This window comes from Stenella coeruleoalba (assembly GCF_951394435.1).
Source record: "Stenella coeruleoalba genome assembly, chromosome: 9".
NCBI classification, from domain to species: Eukaryota; Metazoa; Chordata; class Mammalia; order Artiodactyla; family Delphinidae; genus Stenella; species Stenella coeruleoalba.
Genome location: NC_137155.1, coordinates 19,464,820 through 19,476,962, shown reverse-complemented (window position 1 = coordinate 19,476,962; position 12,143 = coordinate 19,464,820). Strand labels below are relative to the sequence as shown.

The 12,143-nt window shown below is 38.9% G+C and overlaps 1 protein-coding gene across 5 annotated transcripts in view; it reads right to left on the bottom strand.

Annotated features, from left to right (window-relative positions):
• RELN (reelin) overlaps positions 1-12,143 on the bottom strand; it is a 697,060-nt gene that overhangs the window by 28,345 nt on the left and 656,572 nt on the right. For all 5 annotated transcript variants that reach the window (XM_079932058.1, XM_079932060.1, XM_079932059.1 and 2 more), the window contains 4 exons: positions 11,071-11,211; positions 9,628-9,805; positions 7,074-7,267; positions 3,362-3,618 (listed from right to left, as the gene is read on the bottom strand). In XM_079932058.1, coding sequence (XP_079788184.1) covers positions 3,362-3,618; positions 7,074-7,267; positions 9,628-9,805; positions 11,071-11,211 — 770 coding nt within the window. The remainder of the gene's footprint in view (positions 1-3,361; positions 3,619-7,073; positions 7,268-9,627; positions 9,806-11,070; positions 11,212-12,143) is intronic.

The window sequence follows — 12,143 nt, the reverse complement described above, 5'->3', positions numbered from 1 at the left end:
TTAACTTTTTAGACAGAATCTAAAGGAGGAAGATTTTTAGTAACATGATAGAGGAAGATTTTTAGTAACATGATAGCCAAGTGAGTTAGCTATTTCTACTCAAATTTTGGTAGTACCTTCTGGGCAATTAAAAAAATTGTAATAGTAAAACTCATAGAACCAGAGAGTAGAATAGTGGAAGGGGGAAATGGGGACTTGTCAGTCAAAGGGCACAAAGTTTCAGTAATGCAAGGCTGAATAAGTTCAGGAGATCTATTGTACAACATGGCGCCTACAGTTAACAATTCTGCATTTCATACTTAAAAATTTGCTAAGAGAGATCTTAATGTTAAGTGCTCTTACTATAACAGAAAAATCAATATTAAAAAAGAGGGGGGGCAGGAGGAAACTTTTGGAGGTGATTGATAAATTATGGCCTTTATTGTGGTGACGGTTTCATGGGTGAACACTTATCTCCATACTCATCAAATTGTATAAATTAAATATCTAAAGCTTTTTGTACATCAATTACACCTCAATAAAGTGATTTTTTAAAAAAAGCTTGTAGGAGTCTAAGGAAAATTTAAGCAGCAAGGTTATGATCTGATCAGTGTAGAATAATCCTATTGTCCCTCTCTCTCAAACACACACACACACACACACGTGTGTGCGTGAGCACACATTCGTGTCTGTCACAATTCCCTTTCCCTTTCGGAAGAGGTGGTTTGTTTGTTTTTTTAATAAATTTATTTATTTAATTAATTTATTTTTGGCTGTGTTGGGTCTTCGCTGCTGGGCGTGGGCTTTCTCTAGTTGCGGCGAGCGGGGGCTACTCTCCGTTGCGGTGCACGGGCCTCTCATTGCAGTGGCTTCCCCTGCCGCAGAGCACAGGCTCTAGGCACGCGGGCTCAGCAGCTGTGGTACACGGGCTTAGTTGCTCCGCGGCACGTGGGGTCCTCCCGGACCAGGGCACGAACCCGTGTCCCCTGCATTGGCAGGCAGATTCCCAACCACTGCACCACCAAGGAAGCCCAGAAGAGGTGTTTGAACATAATGATTTTACCCCAGAAAGGTTAGAAATGAAACATATCTGTAAATCTCATCTAATTCATGATACACTTTGATTTCATAGGTCCAACGTTTCTCTGCAGTTTCCTGGTTAGCTCCAGCATTCACAGTGAAGATGAATGGGTGCAACTGGAGGCTTGGGTTACTGTGCAAATCACAGAGTTGGCTGGTCTCAGAAGAGTCAGAGAAGAGACCAAACAATTTAATTGGAATTGAGCCTTCACTAGTGTTGTGTCTTTTTGATTTTGTCTGAGCATAACATATATCTGTAGAACAAGCTGTTTATCTCCAGGACTCAAATGGCTACCACAATGCCATTATCTGTTAAGTTTTCATTCCATGGGATTTGGAGCTACATTTAGTCCTATAGCACAGATACAGGATTCAAGAATCAAAAGGCACAGAAATTTGAATTCCAGTAAGAATACCCTGAGTTTATTCTGGGGTACATATTTTATTTTATGCTAGAACTCTGCAATCCTGATGAAAAAGGGCTTACATTAATCAGCTAACACTAATTTCTTCCACAATACAATAAACTACTTATATAAGTAGATATTACACTTTCTAGGAGCACCATCTTTGCAAGACAAGCAGGAGCTTAATTGTACATCAAGAATTAGTCTAAAGTAAATATCACTATTTTAGGTACTTGAAAAATACGTATTTGCTTTTATTCGTACAGAAGTTGTACTAAAATTATTCTCTGATCATAAACTCACTTATGTAAACCATTACATAGGGAAAAATAAATGAGTACTTTAGCAAAGTTCTGAATCAGATCTATGTAAGTCTTCTCAATAACCTTCTTGAAAGAGTAAGACTACTTGGAAGTGGTGAAGAACATTTTAAGCTTTTTCTATTTAAAAGGGTGATTTTTATTAAATATCTGCAGTTATACCACTGTGCCATGTGAAATACTAATAAATAAATTAATAAGAATAATTAATCTAAATATTCAATGTTTAAATGATAAAAATTATAATGGAATATTATACAGCTATTAAAATTATATTTTCAAAGGTACTTAAGGACAAGAGGAAATGGTAAGGATTTAATTCTAAATGAAAAAAGCAGGCTACAAATATGTATAATTTAAGATTATAATTTTGTTAAAAATACGATTATAGGGCTTCCCTGGTGGCGCAGTGGTTGAGAGTCTGCCTGCCGATGCAGGGGACACGGGTTTGTGCCCCGGTCCAGGAGGATCCCACATGCTGCGGAGCCGCTGAGCCTGCACGTCTGGAGCCTGTGCTCCGCAACGGGAGAGGCCACAACAGTGAGAGGCCCACGTACAGCAAAAAAAATACGATTATACAGAGGCATAGAAAAAAAGACTCTAAGAAAAATATCAAAATATTGATGATGGTTATCCTCTGGGTGATTTTCATTTTCATCTTCATGATTTTCTGTATTTTCTTAATTTCATACTTTGAACATGTGTTGCTTTTAAAATAAAAACTAATAATTAAGTATTTTAAGTTATTAAAATTCCTCACATTTCAACTGTCTTCAGCATAGATTTCATTCCTCCAGAAGGTTCTTATCAGTCTTATTATTGTAAAATACAACCAGATTGTCCTTTCTATGCAAGAGGCTACTGCAGAGTTGGATATGGCACAGTCCCACTGTCTGATGAATCTATAGGGGTACAGTATATCTGTTCGATAGCACTTGCAGTGTTGATACGATATGTGTAATTAAACATCACTACTTCACCTGAGGATACCATGTTTTATGTAGTATAACCAAGTATGTGGCATGACAAAGCCATATCCTTAATATACGACACCACTTAAGAAAAGGTGACCAGAATAGTGTCACGAAATGAAAAGAAGTCGTTAAAAATAAGAACAGCATGGAGAGATCCTTGACAGTTCACTGGGGCACTGTGATACTCCTATCAGGAATGAAGAATAACAAGCATGACCTTGGACACTTCTGAAAACATGAAATACCATCACAAACGCGTCTGACGTGCAGCAAAACAAAACACTTGTCCTTGGAGAATAAAAAAATGTCCAAAAAATGTTGGCTTTCTAACCAAAATAAAAAACAAGAAACGTAGAAATGAAAATTTTTAAAAAGAAAATTACCCTATTAATAAAATTATTGAATGCTATTAAAACAAACTTGCTGGCTTGACCGAAAGAAAAGATTTAGTTACAATGTAAACCAGGAAGGTTGAGAGAAGCAAAAGGGTGACACCCTTTTCACTGTTTCTGTACCACTTGAGAATCTGTAAAAGGTTCCACATTCCACTTTTTGGAAAAGACCCAAATGGATTCTCATTTAGCATCAGTGAAAAATTTACCTGCAGTTTTGTCCTCCATAAACATGTCGAAAGCAATTCTTCCCACAGGGCCAGCGTCCGAGGGTGAACGCTCGTGCTGGGGCACTGGGGCGCTGCTGAAGGTGTCCAGCATGACGGTCCTCTGGTCCGCAGACCCTGAGATGAGGACGTTGTCAATGGCCCAGTCGTTCTGGTCCAGGCCGTCGTGTCTCGGCTGCCACCAGCGGAAACGAGTAGCAATCTCTTTAGCGTCAGAGGGGAGAAGGATATTCACGAATCTGAAGAAAATGATGGTTGGGGTGGGGGGGGGAAAGTCTTGTCAAATATCTCATGCAAGGAAGGGATGTGCAACCAGAGATAAGATATTACATGTCACATGGATGATGAGGAGAGGACGTTAGCTAAAATTGTTTTTAAAAACCACGATAAATTGTCTTAATTTTACAAAGTCTCACAAATCACTAAATTGGGGAAACAGAATGTGAACAAATTCAAGCATCCTGGAACTACCCCCTTGCTCTAACTGTCCCTGGGCAGAACTGAGAGGGACCCTACAGTTTTCTGCTTGTCTAGAGACCCTCCAGATCCGTAGGCATAGGGTATATTCACTTTGGTAGACATAAACTGATACTGACTTTTTTTCTGCCACTCAGGGGTTGGTTTCATCTGTTTCCTTCCCCTGCCACCTTGATTTTATTCCACTCCCATGTGTACCAGAAATTTGCTTGGAATTTGGACACTAGATTGTGGCAGGACATTTGGGTTCTCAGCCTGAGAGTACCAGGATATATGTAATTACTTCATCAGTTGCCTGGTTTGACATCGACTTTATGCTTTATTGAAAACATTATACTTAGAAACGCTGAGTGAGAACCATGGGCTAACAAGCCCAGCAGGCTGCCCCTGACTCAATCACCAAAGACAGACATGGAAACACATGGCTCCACCCTCCAACATGAATCTTAATCAGCTACAAATAAGGTCGGAAATACCCCTTAATCACAATGATGCATTTAAACCTCAGGAAGATATCAAACCCCTTCGAAATGATATTCGCAACTCATAAAGTCTGTTGGGGAAAATAATTCCCTGAGGTTTACTCTCTCATAAAGTCTCATCTTTTTATCCATGCTAATCTACCTCCCTTTACATTCCAGGGCTGCCTCTGAGTGTTAGCACTGCAGTTCATCCTGGGAAGACCCCTTAAGCAGAGGGCTTCAATATGACCCCTGGGTTTTCGTCTTTCACATGGAAGAGGTTTTGTTATTTTAGTTTTGCCTACATACTATCTCCTTGTTGATTTTATGTTCCCTTCTTCTTCTCTCTTTGATGTCTTCCTTGAAGTATAATGACCAGAAGAGTAGGAAGTATTCCAGATGAGGGGCAATCAAAATCCATTCAAGGCTAGGATGTTATTAGTTGGATTTCCAGTACTTGGATTTTAAATACTTTTTAAAAAATATTTATTTATTTATTTTATTCATTTGGCTGCTCTGGGTCATAGTCACGGCATGCAGGATCTTCAGTTGTGGCATGTGGACTCTTAGTTGTGGCATGTGGGATCTAGTTCCCTGACCAGGGATCAAACCTGGGCCCCCTGCATTGGGAGTGCAGAGTCTTAGCCACTGGACCACCAGCGAAGTCCCTTAAATACTTTTTTTGATTATGTCCATCATTTTGTGCACCCTTTGGGCCATGATAACTCAGTGGATCTTGGTCTTAGGGAAGGGAAGTGTAGACTGTGAATCCCAGACCCTCAGCTGTGTAGTAACTGGCAGTTTGGAGACCATGAGTCTTTAGGTAAATAATCTTTTCCAAAGTTAATTTCCTCATGCATCTCAGTTTTGAAGCTCACCTGTGCCCCTCCCTTCCCTCTTTTTTTGTATGCTCACCTTGTAAGATCTTTCTATAATTTTTCTCCTTTGAATTGGCATGTTTAATTAACATTTTAAAAAAGTATTAAATAACATCAGAAATCTATCCGTTCCTGGAGGAACACACAATCACACTTCTTTATCCAGAGCAACAATCTTTTATCTTCATTTCTCTATCCTGATAAATCCTTGACCACATTTTAAAATCCTTTGGAGTGGAAATTTATCCAAGGCTGCTGAAAAGTGTAAATAAATTATGACCACTGTTCCTGCCTTGGTGAATTTGTTTCTCCTTCAGAGAACTAAAGTGGGTTAGACAGTTATGCTTTTACCCTACAGAAACATAACTTCCTTCTCCCTGTATACTATGCTGTTAAAGTGTTCAGGAACTCATATGTGAGAGTCATTATAACTTTCTCCATAACAGTTTACTTGCCTTGCCTACTATCTCCTACTAATAGGTGAGCACATTTTTTTGCACTATTACACTGTGTACCACTTAGTTTCTATCTGGAATCCTTTATTGGTGTCCAACTTTAATGCAAGTGCAGTATTTAAAACTTTTGCTTATGGCAGAGACTGCTGGCATTTCCTCAACTGCCGCATTCCCCATTCTCCCTTCATATTAGGAGCCTATCTTTTTAGCGAGGCGAATAATCACTCAGAATAAAGACACCACGTCCAGACTGCCTTGCATCTAGGTGTGTCTCTGTGACTAAGTTCTGGCTATTAGAATGTGAAAGGAAGTGTGGACAACTGTTAGGAAGTGTCCTTAAAGAGAGACAGCACACTGCTCTTGCCCCATCCTCCTGCCTGCAGGCTGGAATGTGGGTCCTCTCAGACCAAAGGGTTGAGTGTGGCAGAAGTACCAGTTAGAAGGAACCTGGGTCTCTGGTCCTGGTGGAGCCGCTGTAGCAGCTCTGGGTTACTTCCTTCTGGATCTAACTTACATACGAGAGGAAAAAACACCTTTTAAGTTATTTTAGGTTTTCTGTAATTCACAGTTGAACATATTCTTGACTGATAGGTTGAATTTAAATTATCATTTAAAAGATCCTTGATTGTTTTAATTTTACATAATTTTTAGCTTGTACCTGGTTTGCCATGCACTGAGATTATCTATGTTTCTCCTTTTATTTATTCTGTTTCTTGACTGGGCTGCAATCACTCCTCCCCTCCCCTCCTTTCTCCTCCCCTCCCCTCTGCTCTGCTCTCCTCCAACCTTCTCTCCTTCTCTCTTTCTCTCCTATATCACCTTCTTCTTCCCTATTCTCCTCCTACTTTAATAAATATGCTCTTTTCCTTTACAACCTTTGGACTTTTCTAATCAGCCACAACTGTTTTTTGCCCTTAAAGAGTATATTCTTAAAAATGACCCATACATTGTGTTTCTTCAGGGTTTTTCAATAAGGAATTTAAAAATAGACTCTAGGCTTCTTAAGGATATTTACATTTTGTGTTTATTTTCTAGCCCCCAATTCTCTAAAATGGAGTGAACACTATATAAACAAACAAATAAATTACTTTTCTGTTTCCACTTTCCCAAAATGCTCTTGAAATTAATTATCATATATTCATTAATTTATATGAGTTTTTACAGTGGATCTATTCATTACTGGCATTGTGATTGTGTATTTTATCTTATTTACGGATTCACAAACTAGTTTTTTTTGAAATAAAAACCCCAAACCAGCTGTTTATCTAGCTCAGAAACCTTGTCTTCGTGTTGGTCTCAGAGGCATCCTCTACTGGTGAGTGTGGTCCAGGTCCCCTGTGGTCCCTGTGATGGATTGCTGGCAGGCCTTACTAAGCATCTTCGCTCAACATACTAGTTATAAGAGATAAAATAGAATACAAACCCAGGTTTACTGTACTGGTCATAGAAGATTTCCATTAGCAGGTTCCAGGTAATGCCTCCATTGACAGAATATTCCAAGAGAACACCTTGGTTACGGTTGTTTGGTGTGATCAGGCATCCATACATGAAGTAAAATTGGATAAACTCAGAATTAGTGAGGTTTAGATCCACTGTGACCAACAGCCGACTGCAACCCTAAGGAAAAGAAGCAGAATGCAACAACACGGTGATAAGGAATCGTCATTACAGGTTCTAGGTATTCTCTGGCTTCCATCCTTTCTTTTGCAATACAAGTCACACAGTATTGCAATAATGATTTTCTTATCTCTCCTATTATACTAACTCCTAGTATGGCCTTTAGCATACAGTAGGTACACAGCAAATATATGCTGAACTTTGAAATTTCAGTATTAGAATTTACTTACAAAGGGCAATGTATTCTAAAGAGATTCTCTTCTATTTTCTTCTAAGCAATACGAGAGCTGAAATTAAAATAACTATTCTATATTTTTATTTAATTATTTCTAGCTATTTATAGGTATCTTTTAGATTTTTAAAAAGGTATCAGCTATTAACAAAATAGTATACTGAGATGACTATTTTAATATGCAATTTAAAAATGATGTCCAAAAATGTAATACAACTTAATTATAATTAGCAATATTAGTTGTAAGCTTTTTAAACTTTTATAGTTGATTTTAATGTTTTCTATATTAATTCATTAACATAGTCATTTCTTAGTTGAACCTATGAAGAAAACTAGGCCTCTCAGAGTTCCATCTAAGCTAGGAGGAGTACTGTGAACACTGCATTCTTTTTTTTTTTTAACATCTTTATTGGAGTATAAATGCTTTATAATGGTGTGTTAGTTTCTGCTTTATAACAAAGTGAATCAGTTATACATATACATATGTTCCCATATCTCTTCCCTCTTGCATCTCCCTCCCTCCCTCCCTCCCTATCCCACCCCTCTAGGTGGTCACTAAGCACCGAGCTGATCTCCCTGTGCTATGTGGCTGCTTCCCACTAGCTATCTATTTCACATTTGGTAGTGTATATATGTCCCTGCCACTCTCTCACTTCATCCCAGCTTACCCTTCCCCCTCCCTGTATCCTCAAGTCCATTCTCTAGTAGGTCTGTGTCTTTATTCCTGTCTTGCCCCTACGTTCTTCATGACCTTTTTTTTTTGTCTTAGATTCCATATATATGTGTTAGCATACGGTATTTGTTTTTCTCTTTCTGACTTACTTCACTCTGTATGACAGATTCTAGGTCCATCCACCTCACTACAAATAACTCAATTTCATTTCTTTTTATGGCTGAGTAATATTCCATTGTATATATGTGCCACATCTTCTTAATCCATTCATCTGTCGATGGACACTTAGGTTGCTTCCATGTCCTGGCTATTGTAAATAGAGCTGCAGTGAACATTGTGGTACATGACTCTTTTTTGAATTATGGTTTTCTCAGGGTATATGCCCAGTAGTGGGATTGCTGGGTCATATGGTAGCTCTATTTTTAGTTTTTTAAGGAACCTCCATACTGTTCTCCATAGTGGCTGTATCAATTTACATTCCCACCAACAGTGCAGGAGGGTTCCCTTTTCTCTACACCCTCTCCAGCATTTATTGTTTCTAGATGTTTTGATGATGGCCATTCTGACCGGTGTGAGATGATATCTCATTGTAGTTTTGATTTGCATTTCTCTAATGATTAATGATGTTGAGCATTCTTTATGAAACACTGCATTCTTAATCACTGTTGATGATTATAAAAATCCAACATAATATATGTCCTCTTGCTACTCTTGGGCTAAAATACTAGTATATTTCATTGGCACAAACGTAAACTCTAAGGTAGGACGTGGTAGGGCAGTAAAGAACTGATAGTGAATTTGTAATTTTTAAAAATTAAATGGCCTGTAAAGGGTATTTAATTATAGTATTGGAGAAATTCTACTTTTAAACAAGTCATCTTTGGCAGCAATGCATAATGGCTATAAAGTTTCTCAAAGCAATTTGCTAACATTGCTGCTATCATTCACAAAATAATCTGCTATAAATACACGTGTTTAGTAATTACTAACAATTACTCTTTCTTGGATAATTTACATAAGGGATTAATTATTGTTAATAAATTCAGGAAACTGAAGCTCATTTTCCAGATTTTTGGCTCCCTAAATCCCAAATCTGTTGCAAGCTCAGGAATTTTCAATTAGAGCATCATTCAGGTGGAAGACCCTCACACATTGTGCAAGCTCTCTATCCCAGGCTGGAAATTCGTTTAAGTCCTTTTTAAATGTGTACTTAAATGTGCCTGTGCTGACACTACCCTGAATAATTAAATTGTCGCAGCTGATTTGTGATACGAAAGTGTTGAAAATAATTAGCATTTTCTGATTTGTAGAAAGTTGTGAGTTCACATCAGGGTTGTGCATTTAGAGTGTCTAACTGTGCATCTTGATTTGCCAATTAAACTTCAAAAGAGACTCGACTTTTTGGGGGGGAACTCAGAGGATGCAGAAATGAATAAACAGTAGCCAAACACTAACCCCACTGAAATGCAGAGCCATTCCCGAAGCCACAGCTCCACACACAGTACTTAATTTCCCTCCATTCACAGTCAGCCAGTTCTGGTTGGATGGGGCCCGATTGAAGTTGTCTTTGAGTTGGGTTGGAAGGGAGGTCTGGGGCTCATCACAGTACAGGCCACCCCACTGCTCGTCACAGCTGGGAGTGGAAAAAGAGAAAAGAAAAGTCAACATCAAACAAAGCCCCTGCAAGTGTTCTCTCAAATTAGCGAAGCCAACTCCTTTTCCTAGTCCAAGATGATGAAAGGTTAGTTATCTTCACAGAGCTTGCTGGAATTCACCTGCTCTCCTTAACAGTGCTTTAGGTTAGAAATAAGCTGTGAATTAACTGCCTCTAGGCTTTCCTAAAGTAGTGACGTGGGCTTACAGGTGGAGAGAGAAGCAATTTGAAAGAATTTACTAAAGCCCTGTCCCTGCATGACACAGCTCTGGATGGCTGATAAGGAACTGCAGCTACCAAAGTAAACTGGTTGGTCCTAATAATTCATGAAACTGGTCTTTTTCATAGAGACTTTGAGCCAATCAGGAATCCAAGAGGCCACGTTCCAAATAGCAGAGGGTACTTTGGATAGCATCTGCCATCTTTGACCACAGAAGTGAATTCCCTGTTCAATGTTAGAGGAAATATGAATATAGGACTGGGAGGCTCCGGGATCTCAGAGGTCATGCTGGATATGGGCTAGAATCATTAATCAAAGGAAAGACTCTCCAGGTGTAGAGGGGTTAGTGGAGAAGGAACTGAATTCTCTATCAGCATTTTCATTCATAGTATCCCATCGAACAGCAGTCTTTGAAAATAAAGCACAGAGCCCTGTAGTACACAACACACACACACACACACACACACACTCTCTCTCTCTCTCTCTCTCTCTCTCTCTCTCTCTATTTAGATCCTTCCAAAGATACTAAGGCTCTCTGAGTAAAATTGTAGGTCTCTCGATCAAATACACCTGGCAAACTGATCAGGCATTTATATACTTCCTTATGCAAATACCACAGGAATACCATTCAAACCACAAGTAAGGCATATCACTACATACATTCAGACCTAAGTGAGAAAAATACTTAGGATGTATTATTTTCAGTCAGAACATATGAAACTCCTGAACTTCTTCTAATGTCTTTTTCAAGGCTCAGGTATATCACAGAAACATAGAAGAAAATAAAACAAGTCAATTATAACTCAGCCTTCTCCCTACAAGATATTGTTCAGTTCCTACTCTCCAAGCAAGAACAAAGATAGCCATAAACTCTATAGTTAGCTCAAGGTCAGATTTCAGGAAAAATGTATCAATATAACCTAAAGCAGCTTGGAAGTGATTAAAAAACCAGTTTCAGAAAAATTTCCTGGCCAGAATGTGAGTCAGGAACTTTCTGTAAAAGGAAGGAAAAAAACCTACTTACACACAGTTTCCTTGGATGCACCTTCCGTGGCCACTGCACATATCTGTGCAGCCATCCCCGATATAGACATTATCTATTGCCCACGTCTGCTGCTTGTCAAAAGGAGCTGGTTGATGCCAACGGAAACGAGTGGCTTGGGACCTTTGAAGAAAAAGAGAATTATAATGAAGGATGTGGTGGACAAGAGAAAGTGTTCTGGTATGTTTGAACAAGTGCATGGAGGAGTGTTACCCAAATGCACGTACATCCTCACCTGTGTTCTGAAAAATGTATTCATTACGGCCAATTCTTTGCCAAACTTTGATTAAGAAAACCAAACCAAACTGAACTGCAATAGCTTGAGAATATACTGTGTTGGCCGAAAAGGTCATTTGTTTTTTTCTGTAAGATGGCTCTAGTACCGCTTAGCTGTCTTTAACTTCATTTGAAACAATTTTGTTAGATTGTACTGGGACAGCTGTCATATCAGTGTGGCAGAAGGTAGTGGAACAAAGCGGTGAATATGTTGTTCAATAAAATTCTTGGTGAAAATAAAAAAATGTGTCTTTTGTTTTTACTTAAAAGCTGAAGGAAAGTTTTGGCCAACTCAATATTTTAGGCCAATGGGCTTTCTGAGCCTTGTAAAAACAGACTAGAACAGATACTAAAACTAATGCTAAAATCAGTAGCCTCATGGGACCAGTGAGCCCTGAATTTTGTGTGGAAATCACTGTGGAGGGACAACAGGGCTGCTGCCAAGTTGTATTTGCATTTTAGGAAAAGATATTTGTCCTTGAGGAGCCATAACCCCTCTGCATTTGAGTCGGGGAGAGGATTTCAACTCCTAAGCGCTCCCTAAGGCCAGACACTTTTGTACAGGAGGCAAACTGGTCAGCATTTATGAGGAATTCTCACAATGAGAGCCTTAGGAAGACTGGGGGTGTATATCAGAAGGATCAGTGAAACCCTAGATAAGATAATTGGACAGAGAAGAGAGAGGATAGTAAGACTCTGTTAGTAAGGATAGTAAGGATAGTAAGCTCTGTTACTCCCAGACTTATTTTATATTGATTTAAATGCAATGTAAATAAAAC